At 36.1% G+C, this 20,604-nt stretch overlaps 1 protein-coding gene across 1 annotated transcript; it reads left to right on the forward strand.

Annotated features, from left to right (window-relative positions):
- Nucleotides 1-11,585: 11,585 nt before the first annotated feature.
- LOC103964446 (protein SOB FIVE-LIKE 5-like) lies at nucleotides 11,586-13,698 on the forward strand. Its single transcript, XM_048575093.1, has 4 exons — nucleotides 11,586-12,758; nucleotides 12,889-12,972; nucleotides 13,065-13,126; nucleotides 13,261-13,698. The coding sequence occupies exons 1-4, from the start codon at nucleotides 12,297-12,299 to the stop codon at nucleotides 13,274-13,276; spliced, it is 624 nt and encodes a 207-aa protein (XP_048431050.1). The 5' UTR covers nucleotides 11,586-12,296; the 3' UTR covers nucleotides 13,277-13,698.
- Nucleotides 13,699-20,604: the final 6,906 nt, after the last annotated feature.

A 20,604-nucleotide genomic window follows, 5' to 3' on the forward strand; every position in this document is an offset into this window, starting at 1 on the left:
AGTGAAATTTAGACCACATCTTTCATCAACTTGTTTAGTTCTAAAGGAGATTGATTGATTGCATGGGCCATGCGAAAATGACGCTTTGATTGGGTACATGAGGCCAGGCCAGAGGCCTAGAGGCTAACTTGTATTGCATTACAAGTATATTGGACCTGTAAAAACTGGAAAGAGGCCTTATATACAAGTCAACATACTAACTTTGTTCGACCAGAAAACGTAGATGGAACTACTGGACCGGATCACTTTTGAGTATTTAACGTGGCTAGCAAGGGTACGATTTGATTTTAAGTCACGTTTACTGTGATGCACTTCTGAGCCTATACGTATCCCCATAGGAAATTCATCTAGACCCACCAAACACGCTAAAACTCCCATCCAATTTAGTCAGACTAGTCATGTCAAAGCAGGTAAGCGAAACACGGGCTAATACTAACATTTAGGGTAATTACAAGTCACTCTCTTCCAAAGATAATCATGTTTCTACTACTGTAAAAAGTTAACAATTTAGAGCTTGTGGGATCATTATATAAATTGGTATTCTTCCACACAGTTCATGTCATGTGCTCAGGTACAAGTTCTTGATTGTTCATATTCTTGTGGCCCACTACTACAAAATTAGCTTTAAGTGTCGGATGATGGTGACAGTTAATAAGCCATTATGTTAGATAAAAGTAATCCGACATATTTTTTAATTAGTGTCGGATAAAACGTAATTACTGTCGGTTATATCCGCCAGTACTTACTGACGGATAATTAGCGTCGGTTTAAACCGCCACAAATTTTTTAAACCGCTAGTATTTGTGTTTTTTTTTAATATTTTTTTTTATATATTTTGGCAGTTTTTAAGTTAATAGTGGCAGTTATAACCGACAGAAATTGACCATTTTATTATTTTAGTATTCTGGCGGTTATTATTTTAGTATTCTAGAGGTTATAACTGACAGAAATCGACTATTTTATTATTTTTACGCCAAAAGTTTTTCTGTTTGTTGTTCATTCAAATTTCTTTCTCTTCTTCATCTTCAATCTCATATTTCTTTCTCTTCTTCATCTTCAATCTTCAATCATTTTCTTCTCTTCATCTTCAATTTTTTGTTCTCTTCATCTCCCAGTAAGTTTTTCATTTCTTTTGCTTCCATACTTTTTATCTTCTATTTCTCTCTTCATCAAGCATTTCATCTTTTTCTGATTTGATTTTGCAGGGGCTTTATTTGGTTGGCTGACCACGTAAAGAGTAGATCGACGACAGAATTCTTCAATAGTTCAGGTTTTATTGCTGAACTTCTTGATGTTTAAATTGTTTGTTTAACACACAAGATTATTTATTTAGAGATTTTAATTTAATTAGTATGATAAATTAGGATTATTTGTGTTCCATTAGTTTATTTTATTTACTTAAATTGTTATGAAGAAATTGAGATAAATATTATTTGTAAATATTTATGTTAAATTGATAATATTTAATATACCATAAATTGGTAATATTTAGTAATATAGGTATATATTATGTTAATTAATTAAATATTTCACTCCAATTGCTATGAGGATATACAAAACTTAAATTTAATAAATAATCAAGAGTGTAGATAAACATATTTTTGTTAACCTTTGATTGTTTTTTTAATTTGTTTTACTGTGATAGGTGTTGAAAATTAAATTGCAATTGTGGTAATCTAAGGTTGAAAGATAGGGATTGAAATTTCTAATAGTTATGCCTACATGATAGGGATTGAAAGATTGTAGGCACCTTAGTTTCAAAGTAATATTTGCTATCGTACAGTGGTAAAACATGGAAAAGAGTTGGTTGACAATATCGCAAAATTTGGAAGCATATACAGATGGAATTAATTTGTTTTTGGATCAAGCAGTTGCGAATGGTGCTGGCCCCGATAAGTTTAGATGTCCTTGCAAAAGATATTGTAATCGATATACTTTTGTTAGAAAAACTATTGTCGAACATCTTGTGTTGTATGATATGGATAAAGATTACAAAAATGCTTTGTGGTGACATCATGGGGAACCTTTCATTGGAGAGCAAAATACGAGGATTGGAGAAGAACGTGTTGGGCTGTCTACTGAAACAGGAGATCGGTTGATTGGTATTCATGATGTTCTTAATGATGTATTTGTCCAACCATTAACGGAAGAAGGTATTGGGCCGTCTACTGAATCTCTATCTGGGGAAGGGCGTCCGGAAGAGGTCGAGACTTTTTTTTTAAGTTGCTTAAAGAGACAGATCAAGATTTGTGGCCAAGTTGTAATGAATTTAAAAAATAGGCGGTTGTAAGATTGTATCAGATCTTCACCACGTTACTCGAGTTAATTAAAAAAATGTTGCCTGACAGAGATTGTTTGCCTGAATCTTGTTATAAGGCAAAAAAACATATAAATGACTTGGGTCTGATATATGTGAAGATTGATGCTTGTCCCAATAATTGCATGATCTATTGGAAAGACACTGCAGAGTTGACCGCATGCTCAGTTTGTGGTAAATCAAGATATAAAAATGTCAACGAAGATGATGGCTCTAGAAAAAAAAAAATCGCAGCTAAGGTTATGTGGTATTTTCTTTTAAAACCACGATTGCAGCGGTTGTATATGTCGAAGCATACGGCTTAACATATAAGGTGGCACGCAACTGAATGTCCTAAGGATGGGTTTATGAGACATCTTTTAGATTCTCCAGCATGGAAGCATTTGGATAATTTATATCCGGAGTTTGGATCAAAAATGCAAAATATTTGATTAGGGTTGGGCAGTGATGGATTTAATCATTTCAGAAAAATGAGGTAAGATCCTAGCACATGGCTTGTGGTGCTTTCAGTTTACAATTTACCGTCCTGGATGTGTATGAAGCAACCCAATTTGTTATTGTCTTTGTTAATACCAGGATCGAGCAGTCCCGGTAAAGAGATTGATGTATACATGTGTCTATTGATTGATGAGTTGAATGAGTTATGGGAGGTGGGCAATCCTACTTATGATGCGTATTTCAACCAAAATTTTGCGATGAAGGCCGCCGTCTTATGGACTATAAGTGATTTTCCAGCTTATGGAATGTTATCAGGATAGAGTACACATGGATATAAAGCATGTCCACATTGCATGCATGATAAAGAATCTATTTACTTGCCGACGAGTAGTAAGATTTGCTATTTGGGGCATCGATGCTTTCTTCCTGTTGATCATAAGTTTCGAAGGCAAACCACATCTTTTAATGGTTGGCGGGAGCATTGTAGTGCACCAAGGTAATGGACTAGTTTACAATGTCTTGATAAACTTTGTACTTTGAGATTTACTTTTGGAAAACCAAAGAAAGATGCTTCGGTTGGGCAACACAAAAAACGAACTGAGAGCAATATAAGTAGTAAGAGCCAGTGGAAGAAGAAATCTATTTTTTATGAACTACCTTATTGGAGGCATCTGTTGATTAGACACAATCTTGATATTATGCATATTGAAAAAATATATATGTGACAATATAATGGGAACATTGTTAGATATAGATGAAAAAGTCTAAGAATAGATTGGTTGCACGTGCAGATCTTGAAATCTTGAACATAAGACATAGACAACATCCACGTAGGGAAGGAAATAGAACATTTTGACCTCCAACATTGTTCACATTGAAAAAAGAAGAAAAAACTGCATTTTGTGAAGTGTTGTCTACTATTCGGGTTCCCGATGGATATTCATGAAATTTGTCGCGATGTGTGCATGTGAATGAACGAAAAATACATGGATTAAAAAGCCATGATTGCCATGTTTTAATGCAGCAGTTACTCCCACTTGCAATACGTGTGGTTTTGCCTAAATCTGTTACTATGATATTATTAGAGTTTAAGTGCAATTTTCAGACAATTGTGTAGCAAAGAGTCCGAGGAAGGTTTCAAGCAACTGAATTCAAGAATTGCCTTGACACTATGTCAATTGGAGAAGATATTCCCGCCTGCATTTTTTGATGTAATGATGCACCTCCCAGTTCACTTGGCAGATGAAGCAGCTATTGCAGGGCCTGTTCAATATAGATAGATGTATCCAATTGAACGGTAATTCACAAATCTTTATAAAATTTGTTAATTTATAATGATAATTTTTATTAGTAATTATAATAATTTGTGTTTTGTATTATAATTATAGGTATTTGCAAACACTGAAGCGTTATGTTTGTAATAAAGGTCATCCTGAAGGTTCTATTACTGAAGCATATTTGGTGGATGAATGCTTGTCCTTTTGTTCCATGTATCTTAGAGATGTCGAGTCTCGTCGCACTCGTAGAGGTTGAAATGAAGATAGTATTGGACGTGGAGTATCTGGTGGGTTATCAATTTTTTACTCTAAAAGATGTTATATAGGTTCAGGAGAAAATGTGGAACTCGAGTTAAATGTTCTTGATCAGTGCCATAGATACATTCTAAATAATTGTGATGAGGTCAACCCATTTAGAAGGTAAGAACATCTAGTCATACGTCTTAATGTTTTATCAATTTTCTTTACTTTGAAAATTAGTTAAGCATATTTGGACCTGATTGGCTAGGCAACGAATTCTTGAAAAATCAACATCGTCAAGCAAGGCTGACTGTGCAACAAATCAAGGAGCTAAGCAAGAAGGAATTTCCAGAATGGTTCAAGCAACATGTGAGTTAATATAACGGTCACATTATTACTTCTTTTTTTTTTTTTTTTTACATTTTAATTATGACGTGTTTATATTTGTTATGTCAACTTTTATCCTTTTACTTATTACAGATTAATTCAAGATGTCATGCTAATGACATCTTGATATTTGAAGACTTGCATTGGCCAGCCAATTATCCTAGTAGGGTTGTGACGAGATATAAAAGTCACATTATTCATGGGCCTTTTGGGAGCTCACTGGCTTCGGGTTCCGTAGGAACTCCGAAGTTAAGCGAGAAGGGGGCTGGAGCAATCCCATAATGGGTGACCCACTGGGAAGTTGCTCGTGAGTTCCCAAAAACAAAACCGTGAGGGAATGGTAAGCCCAAAGCGGACAATATCGTGCTACGGTGGTGGAGCGGGCCTGGGAAGTGATCTGCCTCAGGCCGGGATGTGAAAATTGGTATCAGAGCCTAACCTTGGCCGCGTGTGTGCCGACGAGGACGTCGGGCCCCTAAGGGGGGTGTTGTGACATCCCACATCGCCCAGGGTAGTGATCCTTAAATGTATATTCCCATCTCTACCTAGTACGAGGCCTTTTGGGAGCTCACTGGCTTCGGGTTCCGTAGGAACTCTGAAGTTAAGTGAGAAGAGGGCTAGAGCAATCCCATGATGGGTGACCCACTGTGAAGTTGCTCGTGAGTTCCCAAAAACAAAACCGTGAGGGAATGGTAAGCCCAAAGCGGACAATATCGTGCTACGGTGGTGGAGCGGGCCCGGGAAGTGATCCGCCCCGGGCCGGGATGTGACAAATTGGTATCAAAGCCTAACCCTGGCTGTGGTGTACTGACGAGGACGTCGGGCCCCTAAGGGGGGTGGATTGTGACGTTTGCTCAGGTTCCGAGGAATTGGTATGTGTTGCTATTTTGTAATATATGTAGTGTTTTTTATTTTTGTATTTATAATCTGGGGGCAATCTGTATTTGTTTTTCTCTTTTAATATTTAAAGAAGAATAAGCATGGTAAGGAGCCATATCCCATCTTTTTTTTTTCAAGCTACCCATACCCGAAAAGATGACTCTTGGGTTGATGAATTGTCACAACAGAGGGGGGTAAATGATTTGTAACTCTATTCAAATTATCACTATTTGTATTTAATTCTTATTTATCTTTCTATTTCGATTGTTGAATTTGTGTTCTAACACATTATTGAAACAAAAAATCTATGTTTATATGAACCTTGTTTATCTTTCTGTTTTTATGAACCTGATTGATGAATCTGTTTTTATGAATCTTATTTATTTTTCTTTATTTCAACTTTTAATAATATGTTATTATTTTGTTTAAATATTATATTGCAAGACATCTATGGAGAGTCAAATTCAGTCAATTGTCGAGTCTGGAGAAGAGGACACCTCTGAGGTTAGAACACAGATTTATGTTGAGCAGATGCGTTCTGAGACTAGAAATAGGGTTTGAGGTTATGGTCATGGGGTGATACCAGAGATGGTGTCATATGCAAGCTTTTCAGGTGCTAGGTATTCCAGGAAATCATCCAAGGGTGCATTGGCCAAGGTGGTAGCTGAACAACGAATTGAAGAGAAAGGAGGAAGAAGCCTCTAGAAAGTTGGCGGAGGTAAAGGCTGAGCTTGAGAAATCAAAGATCTCGCAAGAGCAAGTAAACCATCAGCAACAGGCGATGAACCAGCAGTTCTTGATGCAGCAACAACAAATATTGATGTTGCTTATTCCACAACATCTGCAGAGGCCACTACTCAGCCTTCAGGCATCACAGCATTCGGCCCCCAGTTAGCCACCTGCGCCTGCATATCCCATGCAACATATGCCGTTTCAGCCGCAGTATCCAATGCCAGTATAATGACCTCAGATGGCTTCTCCTAGTGACTCACATATTTCTCCAGGTGGTTTCAATGGTGGATTATCCCCGGGTTTGTTTTCCAGATTGCTGTCGAGTAGTTTTGATGGGGATATGCTAAAGTCTTTAGGAGCACATGGAGGATTGGCAGAAGGCTTTGGATCACAAAGAGGATCGGCAGAAAGCTTTGGATCACAAGGAGGATCGGCAGAAGGCCCTGTAGCACAAGGAGGTTCGGCAGAAGGCTCGGGTTCTATTAAATAGTTTGTTGGTGGTTTCCTTACTGATATGTCTGACACTTTATCTACATCGAACAAATGTTTTTTGTCTAGTTATGTATTATGGCGGATTCAGATGACTGCATTGTAGGTTAATTTATATTTAACGTCTACTTTATGTGTTATGACAGATTCAAAAGACATTATAGTATGTTAATATTTGAATGCATATTATGTTTGTTACGAGCTTTGATTATTTTATTCACTTATTAATTTTTTTTTTTAATTCATTCTGTAAAATTAAAAAAACAAATAGAAAGTTTCATTTTTTTTAATTATTAATATTTTTCTATTGGTTGAGACCAACGAAAAGTAGTAGATTTTATTTTTTTTTAAATTTTTTCTATTGGTTAGGACCGACAGGAGGAGAATGTGAATCCGACAGTATTTTTAATTTTCTAGCGGTCATGACCGACATTAATTGATAATATCGGACAGTAGTTTGGCATTTATTGTCGGTTATATCTGACACAATTTCTATCAGTTTTAGAGTATTTTCTGTCGAAAAATTCATTTCCTGACGCAGACAATTCTGTTGCTTATTATATCCATCACTGCATCCATTTTCTGTTGGATTTTACTTAACATCCCACAGTAATATCTGTTTTTTATCGATTATCAGAGCGCCACTAATAAATGGTTATGTAGCCCTTTGTTGATGCAGACTTCCGACCCACACGGAAGTGACCAAACACCCACTTTTATAAGTAGGACAAGTTCCTGGGTGATAGTGTTACGTATATCATCCCTACCATCTTCACCAAAATAATAAATTAATCTCTATCCACCACATGATTGAACACATGGTGCGGAAGACAAACAAAAGGGAATTGTGCAGAGCCTTGCTTTTTTTACTAGATCTACCTACTCCATATATACTCCAAGCTAATTTTACAAAGTATCTAAGAAGATGATAAGGACAAAGATGTACATGACACAAGAGAAAAATAAGGCTTTCTCAACATCTAATGATTTCATTTTGAAATGATAAGAATAAATGATTATAATCATCATCTTCTCATGAAATATTGTAAGCATCACCATCATCCCTTTTAATACATTTGTACTACTAGTTATAAGTGTATATGGAATTCAAGAAAGTTGTTGGGAAGAATAGGGAGGGAAATAATATTCTACATGACACGTTCATGTGAGCTACGACAATTGTACGCAAAAAATTCTTATTGAGGCACTTTAGGCCTATATGTGAGGATAAACTCGCAAAAATTACTTCTCATCTTCCATTTGTATCTCTCATTCACGTAATTATATACTCCATAGACTAGAACGATGAGACTTATATATTGCATTATAAGGGTCGTAATACACAGATTTTTAACTCTATACATATTAATAATTTTTATATATACATGACTATGCAATTTTTTTGTAAATCGAAAGAATAATTAACCGAAATGTTGTCTTTAAATCGAATAATATAAGTGTAAGTCTATGAAACATAGAAGTAGAGTAACATTTATCAATAACACAATTGAGCAAGTAGACATTATTATCTGAGAATGCTCAAGAATGCACTCAATATCGATTGAAATTTTGGAGTTTTCATTTTAGACCCATGCTAGTGATAGCCACCTGGAGCTGACAGCTCAACTTACTCAACTCTTCTTATGAGATGAGAGCAATACAGGATCCTGTGATCTCAATTCATCAAATCCTACTAACGCTTTAGCCCCAACAATATGGGGTAAATTAGACACACACATACGCACTCACAGTTGCCCTACAAGTGCGTGTACTATAAACAGTGACGTGGCGAGGACCTTATCTCAATCTTTGTCCGGGAGATGCATAGTTGCCGCAAAAGGATTGGCAACGATCCACGTGGAGGCAAGATGAACAGCTCCCTCCCCCTGTAGACATTTTCGTCGTAGATACTCGATATGGCGAGTGGTCGGTACAGTATGCCCTCGGACGCCCGTCCATACGATGTACACTTGCTATGCGACAAATCACTACCGTCGTTCTTGTATCTTGTGTGGATCCCACTGTGTTCTTTGGAACTACCTCACTTTGCCAGCTGGAATCTATTAATGGATTCGCCATCGTTTTTACTAGGTATTTCTAATTGTACGTGGAATGCTTTAGAGCTTAATGTTGTAAATATAAACCTAATTACGTTCTTATCAGATTTAACCTGATTAATCATCTAGTCATACAGTATAATTATATTAAGTTCTTTTTGTTTTGCCACATGTGTGTGTGTGTGTGTATATACACACACGTACGTAATGCAATTACAACTACATCTACATTATGTCATATGTGTAAAAGTTCAATCGACTCATGAAACATGTCTAACCACAGAGGAATGACTTCAAAACTACATATTGTAATGTTAAATTTGTGATTCATACTTGTAACATTACTCTTTAAGACAAACGAGATATTGAGGAAGAATTGAACTCGAAACCTTATATTTAAGGGTGAATGAATTTAATCAATTGAGTTACCATTTTATAGTTCAAATTAACATTGTTAAATCAATAATACTACAAACACCAAATTAATTTTTTTTCTTTTTTATGCTTTATTTGCTTTTAACTTCATACAAGTCCTCTTTAAATCTCTCTCTCTCTCTCTCTCTATCTCTCTCTCTCTTCCTTCTCTTTAACACATATACTAGTAGTTGAAGATTTTGAGTAAATGCCACTTAGCATTACGGTCTAGTGGTATTTCTCTTCACTTGTAAGTGAGAGGTCTTAGGTTCGATTTTCGTCAAAGGTGAATTTAAACCACATTGTTGCTAGCCTATTGTGAGGCTTAACTCACTCTCCCACTCATTATGGTAGATAATATTGTTTGTTAAAAAAATTGAGTAAATTATAGGAAATCGTTTGTTAAAAAAATTGAGTAAATTATAGGAAAATAAACATCCCGGCAAGTATAAATGTATTTATGTGCTAATTAAGTAGGTTAACTAATTAACCAAGCATAACAACTTAATTAAGTAGGTTAACTCCTTGGGTTAACTGCTCATCTAATTATGCGTGTTTATGTGCTAATTAAGTAGGTTAACTACTCATCTAATTATCTGACCAAAAATAATAAACACGCAACTAATTAAGTTGACCAGTTCATTGAGGGAAGATGAGGTTAAAATAGATCAAGTCTATGACCCAATGTTTGTTATGCCCCCCAATCAGCATTTGTCAAAGCGTGGTCCATATGAGCTGGATGGGACATGGGTACCTATTTTTGCTACAATCAAATAGAGAGAGAGAGAGAGAGAGAGAGAGAGATCAAATTTAATCTTCGGAGGTACACAGTAATAGACACAGCACCTGCATCACAAATTGGATGGGTTTGATACTTACACTTGGACGTCCTAATGAATCATTTGATGGGCTATTAATAATGAGTGATCCAAGAGAGAATGCACGTTGCTTTTTTAAAGTTTTAACCTTCGTTTTCTTTGCTACCATATATGGTATATGTGTGGTTGCCCTATTGGTTTATGTACTATAGTAAACCACTAGGTGTTTAATCCATCACAATAGGTTATGTATGAACATGCGCGCGAGCTGATTATAATCATTAATCGATACGTGTGTAGATTAGGATGCATTAATACTCTAGATCACATTAAACACATAAGAGAGTGGTCGAATATTGCATTCCTTCTCGTACATTTGGCTTGTTTATATAATATACAACCATATATGCTTCAATTATTATCACTATATGTGTTGATGATAGTTTATACGGCTACGGATAAGTTTAGCACATATTCTTGTGCCCCTTTATTTGACCACCACATGCGTAATATACATTGCTTTGTCTTAATTTTTTTTTTTAAATATTCAATACATATAAATATAAAAAGTATACCAATTAGGGCACATCGTAAAAATGGCAGGAAAGAAATTTTTTGAAAGGGAAGATGTGAAGGAAGTTAACATTGGAACATTGGAAGTGGTACCAAAGATAAATATAATCTCACAAGTGACCAATTTTAAAATGCAGCTTTGAAAGAGCAATTTAGGTTGAAGTGCGTGTGCACGTGCAGACATGTGTGTAAATATGTGGGGAATTCTGCATATGCATATGCACACGTGCCCACATGCGTGTGTGAGTCCTTAGAGGTAAAGAGTAAATCCCTCTGCAGAATTTCAGTGTGAGAGGAAGAGAGGGAGAGAGAGGTGTGAATGTGATTGCATGTGGATTCATAAACACCCAGTCAACTGCGCTTTGCCCCAAGAAATTTCTACAGTCTCCACTCATGCAGCCATGCCTTAATAAAACTTTTAATCTGTGTTTAACCCTTTTAATTATTGTGGCTTGATTCTTAAGAGTAGACAATAACTTACGAATACACCTACTTTTTGTTCTGCATTACCCACTTCAGCAAGAGTGTATTTGGTTATGTCTAGATCTAGTCTCAACCTATAAATCGAAGTAATAACATATGTACAAGAGTGTATTTTGATGACTATCAATAAGTATGAGTCGCATGCATGCACAGTAAAATTCAAATAAATTTTGATTGTTATTTATGAACACATGAGCGACTAGTCTTAACATTCATCTTTGCAATACTCATTCAATTATTAAAGCTGATAAATCCTTGATAAACTTAGTAGAATTACTTTTCATGACACTCTCCTAACTCTGACTAACGTTAACAAACCCTAGACATATGGTAACTAATAATATAGAAAGGAGGAAAGTATCTTGTAGATTATGCATGTGCAGTTATAAGTTCAATATAACATGCAGAGCATATAATTGCTTTGCTTTATTTATCTGCTAAAACATATTTACAAGGACCACACGATAGCTCGAAAAATCTCGTACCAAAAACTCCCATGCTAGATCCAATCAAGCAAATGTCATCACCAACAACAGAGAGAGAGAGAGAGAGGGAGAGAGGCAATGACTGGTACTGATATGAAGGGATAGGTGTCCATATACTGAGAAGGGGAAACGGACGTGTACCCAGTTTTGTTAAGAGGGTACACAGTGCCTAGCTGTCTTAGCATGTGAAGGGATATTGTGCCTCTCTGGTTTCATATTTTCTTTCTTTCTTTCTTTCTTGCTAGCCATTTCTCTCTTTTAATTTTAATTTTCTCTCTCTTACATGCAACCAATTTAATCCTCCTCGATCCCAACTGGCATTTTTTATTCATTCTCACAAACTGCTGAATGGGAAATTAAATAGGCGAGTCCGAGTCAGGACAAAACATGTCTAAGATTTGAGTTCAAATTATTCACCTATTTTCTTTCTTTCTTTCTTTTTAAATTCATTCCACACCCTCCTATATATTTACATTAACTTTTGTTGTCCGAAGTCCAAATATAGAGAGACACATTCCACTAGTCCTCCATTGAGATATATCATATATCAATATCTACTTAATTAATTAACTAGAGAGAGAATATAGAGAGAGAGGTGTATTGATATTCATCTATATATATTTACCTCTCTCTCTCCCTCTGTCTTTGTGTTATTAAAAGGAAAAAAACCATTGAGATTATAGCTTGTGAAACGGAGAGTAGAAAAAATGAATGTGTTGGCCTCAGAATGCAGTAGTGGTTGTGAGTCTGGTTGGACTGTATACTTGGAGCACTCTAATTATCTTTCTCGTAATCCAAGTGCTTCACGCAGCAGAGATAATAATTGCAAGAGCAAGTCCGATTTTTGTGGTAAACAAGTTATTCATGATAAGGAGGAGGATGATGAAGAAGAAGATCAGTCAATGGTTTCTGATGCATCTTCTGGGCCTCCACATTTCAATGAAGATGAAGTTTACTTGGATGAAAACAACAGCAACAACAATAATTATGGGTCTTTTTATCCTCCTCAAGTATCCAAGGATGCTGGAAATTTGAAGTTTGGAAGAAAAAGGCAGCAGAGAAATAATATCAAAGGAAAAGGTAGGCGCTCATGTGGTGATCAACAACAACAACAACCACCATCTTTATTAGATGACACTGCTAGCTCTCCTGTCTTCAACTACTCCAAGGTAATTAGTATTTAATTAATTAAGCTCAACTTCATTAGTGTGGCTAATTTTTATCAGCATGCACTGATATATCTATTAATGTTAATTTGTTTGGATATATTTGATGGGTTTTATGATTTTTTTTCTGCAGAACAACTTCATTGTGTCAAATAATCAAGCTTCTGGAGACAGTGTTCTGGATTATTCACAAGGTTTCTCATCTACACATTTTAAGGTACTTGTTTTTTGCTTAGTAATTGTATTATTTTTGTTTTTGGCTTTATATAGTTTGAAATGGTTACTGATCAAAATATTAAGTTCTTGCAGGGGAGATCTGCATACCAAGACCACTGTGGTTTCTTACAATCTACTCCATCTGGAAATAACCAGTTGAGTCCTCATCTTTTTCCTTTTTCTTGAAAAACATTATTACAATTTATGCATTAGTTTACAAATACATTGTACTTTTTAATTTCCTTGTGTTCTTTAAACTGAATGAGTTTCTTAATTTCTTGACATGCAGGTGGTTTCAAGGGTAGTTAGCTACTCAGCTTCTGCTCTTTTTATTCTACTAGCTGCATGATTGTACGGCAGCTGCTGGCATTAGTTGCTAGCTCTAGGAGTAGGGAATGGTGGGGGCAGACGCTCCAAAAGTAGATGGAATTTCGATCTCAAAAGGGATCTTGCATGTTCTTTTTTTTTTCTTTTCTTCATATTTTTCTTTTACCTGTCAATTCGATAGAAACAACCTAAGAGGAGAAGTTGGAAACAAACCTTCCTGCTTTCAAACTTAATTGTTTTTATTTGTCAACTAGCAGGTGGTGCAAATGAGCTGGCATTTTTTACTTACTATATATACTCCTCCACCTTCTGTTCAACAAATTGGAAAAAGGCTAAGCCTTTTAAATTAGGCAATCTATGTGTATCCATTATCCAATGCAGCACTTAGTTTTTTAAATGATTTCTAGACACTTAATTATTTTCTATTTTTTTGTACATTTAAGCTGATTTTTGTTTATTATGCGTTATTCAATTTCAATGTCATAAATAAATAAGGGTGTACATGAGAAAAAAAATAGTGCGGGAAATGGAAATTCATTTTTTATGGATCCAAATCATGCTATTTTTCCCATGCCATTGCAGTTCTCAAAATAAATCAGTTGGTAAATAATTAAGGAATGAATAAATAGGTCTTAAGAGAAAATGATGTCTCCATATCACAGCCACCCAAAATTCTAAGCAATTCCAAGCTTCTAATTCCATAACTTAATGAAAACCAGTTTCGAAAACTGGTTTTTTCATAACAATTAAGTAAGAAAAATTGAGGTTTAATTAGTATCATGTCTTCTTTTGACTACTATTCGATCTGGAGTTTCTTCTCCAGATTCGGAGTTTTTGACTACAATTCATGTACTATAGATTTTTTCAATAATTAATTAAGGCACTTTCATGAGTGCTTTGGAGAACCCGGCATTTGAGATATTTTGATTGTTAAAATATAAAAATTAAAATCTAACTGTTAAAACAATCGAAATAGTGAGTATTCTGGAGCACCTAAGAATTTTTTATTAATCAAACCAGCTAAATCAAATGGTAAGAACAAAAATGAAGAATGCCACCTACCTCCTTTGGCTAGTACACAAATTACATGATAAAAAAAGGTTAAATAATCATCACATTTGATTAGGTGGGATTTCCCTCATCAAATCTGCATTGTATAGATAATGCTGTCGATCAATCTATCCAGAAGTAAAACCAAAACCTTTGGAAAAAAATTAAAATATAAAACCTTAGACATTAATAAGGACAAGACCCTTGATGTCCCTAGTGTCCGGACAAATTCTCCATCCATGCATGCTGAATGATAACTATTTCTTCTCTCTTAAAAAATTTAGGGATTAAAAATGCATATGAAAATCCGAGACAACTTGATGTAAAAGTGTACGAGTGATTGGCAGTCTGGTCAGAGTACAGAAAAGGGTTCAAAAATGAGGAGGTAAAGGCCAAACTAAAATGTTAGCATATTTGATATGCATATTCACGTAACCAAGTGTAATAATATTTTAGAATTCATATACCCAACCTAATTTAGTGAAAAAATATTTTGTTGTTGTTTCTTTGTTGTTGTAATTGATATGCATATTTTTCATGATCCTATTTCTCTACAGCCCAGGAGATCCTGCCTGAAATCTCCCTGACCTAATGGAACATGCCCCATCTTGTTTAATCTGTGCTTCTTTATCTCATTTGGAAGGATCCCAATTTTTTATTTTTATTAAGTATTTTATATACTATTTGTTATTGTAATTTTGCACACTCCAAGCTTGTCTGCTGTGAAGCTGTCATTGGACTTTATTTCATGCACAATTATGTGTCATTCTTTGGCATTCCTTATTCCCTAAAAAGCTATTCCTATTGAAATAAAAACTTTGTTTTCTTTTCAAAAGGTTGAAAAAGGATAAAGATAAGATGGAACTTGGGAATTTACGATGTCAAAGTTGTCAAAACAGTCCTCCCACATGTTGTTTTGGATTATTAAATTTGGGGATTCAGTAATAGGTGTCTTCCATGCAGTCGATCAAAAACCCAAAAACAATGGAAAGAAACATATAATAAAATAAAGGACACGGATTGATAACTCACAGGTAACAAGGTATTCTTGTTTCATTGCATTGCAAATCACAAGCCAATATTACAGAGTGACTATAAAATTATAAAATAACAAAAAGAAAAGTTTATACACTTATATTAAATTGCAATTCGTCTGTAACTAAGGAGTATTGACTCCAATTATTATTCTAAAAGAGTATCAAGCAATTTAAATCATATATATAAAAAGTGATGGTTATATAGTTATGTTTTGCCTCACTGCATTCCATCATGTTGCAGAAAAGCACGTACGGATAATTGGATAAGAATACAAAAGGTATGGGAAAACATCATTTGCCCTTCCAACCACCTACAAGACAAAACCTTCAATTCCTGCAAACATAATAGAATAGAGGGGGAAAGGAAGGAAGGGAAGGGTTTTGTTGTTTCTTATTGTGTTGTAACATTGAGTCCCAGCTTCCTCCAGTGCCATTTAATTTCAAGTGTTCCCAAATCGTAAGACAAAGTCTCAGCAGCTCTTATCGTCTCTGCAATGGACCTGCATGTCCTGCATGAAAAATTATGAATTAGTGAGAAGGTACCTGCACCTGCAGGCTGCAGCTATAGGAGCAATGCGAAGATCTACTTTCTTAGAATTAGAGATCTTGATCGATATATACAACTCAGGTAGAAAGTGAAAGATCATAATATCGTAGCAAAGGTTCTTATTGCACCCCAATATAATAGGGTTTGAGAAACAAATGTGTAGGTTTACTCCAAATATGTTCGGGGTACAGCCAATGAATACTTTATCGGGTACTTGCCCAATACCATGAAAAACTATTGAAATTCGAATTTTTATTCCTTGCTTATTATAAGAAAAACAGAACAGTGATTCTTACAATCTTACTCCACACCCAAAATAAGAATTGAACTTATAAAAGGTATGAAAGAAAATTGCAATTACCACATGGACATATTAGTGCATTTACCATCTATTATGAGATATGTTAACAAATGAAAGGATGAGAAAAGAAGATAAACTAATTTTAAACATATTTTTATTCTATTGATACACAAGAAAGGAGAAGATGACAAATTACCATGACGATTACATAACGAACGAAGGACTACGCCTTATTACCACTTAATTCCTACGAAAGTACAAGAGGCGTATTTGTAAAGACCTAATCTTGAAACAAACAAGAGAGCAATCTTGAAACCCTAGTCACAAATATGAAAGCAATCATAATTCTCATTCTACTAGGAAACCTATTACATAAATTACAAAAAATACCTCAACATAAAAATAAACCAAATTGCTAAACTTTTCAAACACATTAGCCATCCAGACTTAAATTGTTTTTCTTTTTCTTGGGAGTTCTTGTTGACCCTAAAAACTACTTAGCCTACGTGGCGTGCAGGCTGAATAGTTAATAAGTTACGTCATTCGGTTGAATGCAAGGTGTGCCAACTCGTCAGCCGAGCTTGGCTAGAGAATGAATGAATGTTGATGTGGCGTTGGGCACGCTGATGACTTCTGAATCTTACGACTGTAGCAGAAGAAGGAACACATCTCGACCTTCGAATTCTAGAGCCTGAAGACAAGGCTACTAGTTCTGTGAAGTTCAATAAATATTTGGCGTTCAATGTGCTGAATGCCGTAACCTGGTAACACCTAACTTCGCCGAGAAGGCTGATGAGATGACCTCTTCCAATAAGAACTCGGAAATCCATACTGACCGAGACTTGGATAGATAACTAATCAGTCTCGAAGCAGTGATGTTTAGCCAAATTGAAAGTGCTCCTTATTTGGCTGATTCTACGACTCTTGTGTTGTTTATCTAAATTGAAGATGTTGTCGGTTGCCACCACAATGTTGCTTATTCAAACTGAAGATGCGTTGACGGGAAAAAGGAAAATAAAAATCTCAAGATCTTTGAGAGGTTTCACATAGAGCGAGAGTTTACACATGGCAGATTTGTGTGTTGATTTGAAGGGGTTTTGAAAGATGCACACTAGCATGCCCCTACCCCGATGTCCTAAGGACATCGGGATGATCACGTGCTGGCCGACACCCGAAGGGTGACGAAAGCCACTTAATTTAAGCAAATGCTAAGAAATAAGCTAAAACATGCAATAGGGACTAATAACACAAAATTAAAGTTCAACTACTAACTATTAAAATTAGGAAAATACATGACATATTTAGAGCATATATCTATTACAGAGTACAAGCGGAAATTTAGAAGAGTGCTATTACAATAGGTGCCGAAGCAGAGAAGATATAGCATGGAATCAATGGTAGGGAAATTCCTCGTAGCTCAGATCGTAATCCTCATTCATAGGTCCTAAAGGGAACGCAAAACAAACATGAGTGGACCAAGTTGATATACATATATATATATATATATAATAAAACAGTTATCAACATACTAACCCCCCAAGTTTTATGAAAACACATATATCATGATAAATATAGGTTTTCCGAAACCTAGCATGCCGTGCAATATCTCAAATCATAACTTGTATATATAATAATCACTAGTGAATGTTTGATAACCCCCAGGCCCCATGCCGACTCCCTGTCTCTGAGCAAACAGTCAGAGAAAAATACACTTCAGGTCCTATGCTGGCTCCCTGTCCCTGTGCTAAATAGCCGGAGGAAACACATTTCAGGCCTTATGCCAACACCATGCCGTCACCTGGGATAGACCAGAATCTATCCTTACGTCCCGTAGCGGAAAGGACCACTAGGTCAGTACAAAACCAGTGAACATACATATATTGAAAAACAACTTCATAGTATAAAGTCATTCATCATCTATACTATAAAGAAGTGTTCTAAATATGTTCTAAATATGTTCTAAATATCATATCGTCATCCGTCGGATATTCTATAAGAACACGGGTTATAGGAAAAATAGTAATAATTCAAACTAGCCTCAGTAAGCATGTTATCTCATAAAATATTTCATAAAACATAGTCATCAAATCATGCTTTTCATGTATGCATTTCTAATATGAAAACATGCATTTTTAAAAAGGTTCCACTCACCGTACACTGTTGGTGCAAAGTCGTACCAAAAAGGAATAATGAAATCACTGCTATTAATTGCACCTATCCACACAAAGGGTACCTTCAGTCAAACTCTACTCAAACGATTGAATTTGGGAAAACGGACTTCAGAAACGGGTTTAGGACATCGAAATTAGCCTAGAAAAGGTCCTGGACGAAAATCGAAAAAGTCAACCCGAAGGTAAAAGTCAACGGATCAAAGTCAACCTGAGTTAACCTGGTTTAGGGTTTGGCTATTGGCTCCGGTTTGGGCCCTAGGGTTGGGTTTAGTTTTAGGGTTGAAGGATTTAGGAAATGGGTTAGGAGCTCTCTGGGCTCGGCCCATACCCACACGGCCTGAGGGCCTAATTAGAAAGGGTTTTGGGTTTGTTGACATGGCCCTAATGCCTTTGGGTCTTAAGGAATTTAAATAAAATAAAAAAGGAAAAGGGCTGAAACAAAACGGGCTTAAGGCCCGTGGGTTTGAGAAATAGCTTGAAAGGCCTGGTGCGAAACGAAGAAGAATGCCAGAGCTTCTACAGCTCCGGCCTACTGCAAACGTACATTCTAGACCTCGATCTAGGTATCAAAATGCAGAACTAGACGAGAGCAATGTTTTTATACCTTTGTTTTGCCATAGAACGGTCGGAGGGGATTGAAAAATCCCTTAACAACCACGAGCTCGCTGAAGATGGGTGAGCTTTCCCCCTAGGCGATCTCGTTCTAAAACCTTGGAAATAACAAGATAATACTCAAAAATCACATCCAATCTTCACACTAACATGGAGAGAGGAAAAATCCAAGGCTTACCTTGATTTCTAAGGATAAAGAACCTCGCCGGAGTTCTTGGCTTTCCACTGTCCTCGCTGCGATGGGAGAAAGAGAAAAGAGTGAGGTTTTGATGATGGTGATGGTGTCTTCCCTCGAGCAGGTGTAGCTATGGGTGTGAGTGTGGTCGCAATGTAAGAGAGGAAGAGAAAAAAAATGAGAGTTTCAAGAAAGAGAAGGGAGAGAGTGCAGAGAAAGAGAGTTGAAATAAGAGAGAGAAAAGGGGTCACGGGTAGGGGACAGAAAAGTGAAGTGAGGTGAGCTGGGGTGCTGCCACGTGGCGGCCTGAGGATAGAAAGAATCCCACTTTAGATCCGGATTGGGTGAAAGAATAGGGTCCAAATTGATAATTCTATTAATTTTTTAGAAGAATTACAGAATTACATTTATAAGCGGAGGCAGGTGTAACACACACCCCTCTCTATTTATAGTAGCAATTTCTTCATGGTCGAGAGTCCCATTAGGACTAGAATTCCTTAACCTAATCTAGATAGGTCTTGGCCAATCCTGATACTTGTAGGATTCTGCACCAAGCTCTTTAATTACCCAAATTCATTCTTGATTCTTAGCGTCTTTTCTGATTCGAAGTATACATAACTTCTGAAGATTCCTGGTTGTACAAGGACTCCACTACAAGACAACAGTTCATTTATCATGGGCTTTATGATCCTGTTATAAAAAAGTACAAATTTACTAGGGGTATAATAAGCATATGGTGAATAACAATTTTTTATCACGAGAAAATCTTAACTCGTTGCAAAATAGCAATTAATGACCACGCGCAGAATTTTACATTGTAAATATAATAAGTCACCACAGGCATTGCTAGTGGCCAATATTGTTAATATCCACATTACCTTTTTGTTATCTACTACAGTCATAATACGTGATAGAATTGTACATACTTTATTTTTATTTTTTTTTAAAACTGAAAAAGGCGGGACATCAAAATTTTACAAAATCTCAAACATCTTTGAAATTTGAAATTTTCACAACTCCTGGACACTCATCAAAATATGAAGAAGGAAAATCCAAATTGTAATATGTCCCATCAACTACTGCAAAACTCCGTCTTTCCAAAATTTAGCAAAATTTCAAACATCTATGGCTACCACTCTCCCTCTCTTCCTCAAATCCCCTCGTTTCTTCTCTCCAGTCTTCCTCGATTTCAAGGGTTAGGGTTTTCCGATTCTCTCTCTGTCGAATGCATCACCACACATGACGATGAGGAGATTCTACAACGAGATCAAGGGATTGAAGCTGAAGGATTTGCCCAACCACAATAAGCCAATGCTGTTTGTCGACTTTGCCAAGAAGAATCCGCAGAAAGGCTTGGACTACTACCAAGCCAAGTACATCCAAACTAGCTCCGTCGACCCCCTCCTCCATGTC

This window comes from the organism of the source record quoted next, unplaced genomic scaffold (assembly GCF_019419815.1).
Source record: "Pyrus x bretschneideri cultivar Hongxiangsu unplaced genomic scaffold, Pyrus_bretschneideri_v1 Contig77, whole genome shotgun sequence".
NCBI lineage: Eukaryota > Viridiplantae > Streptophyta > Magnoliopsida > Rosales > Rosaceae > Pyrus > Pyrus x bretschneideri.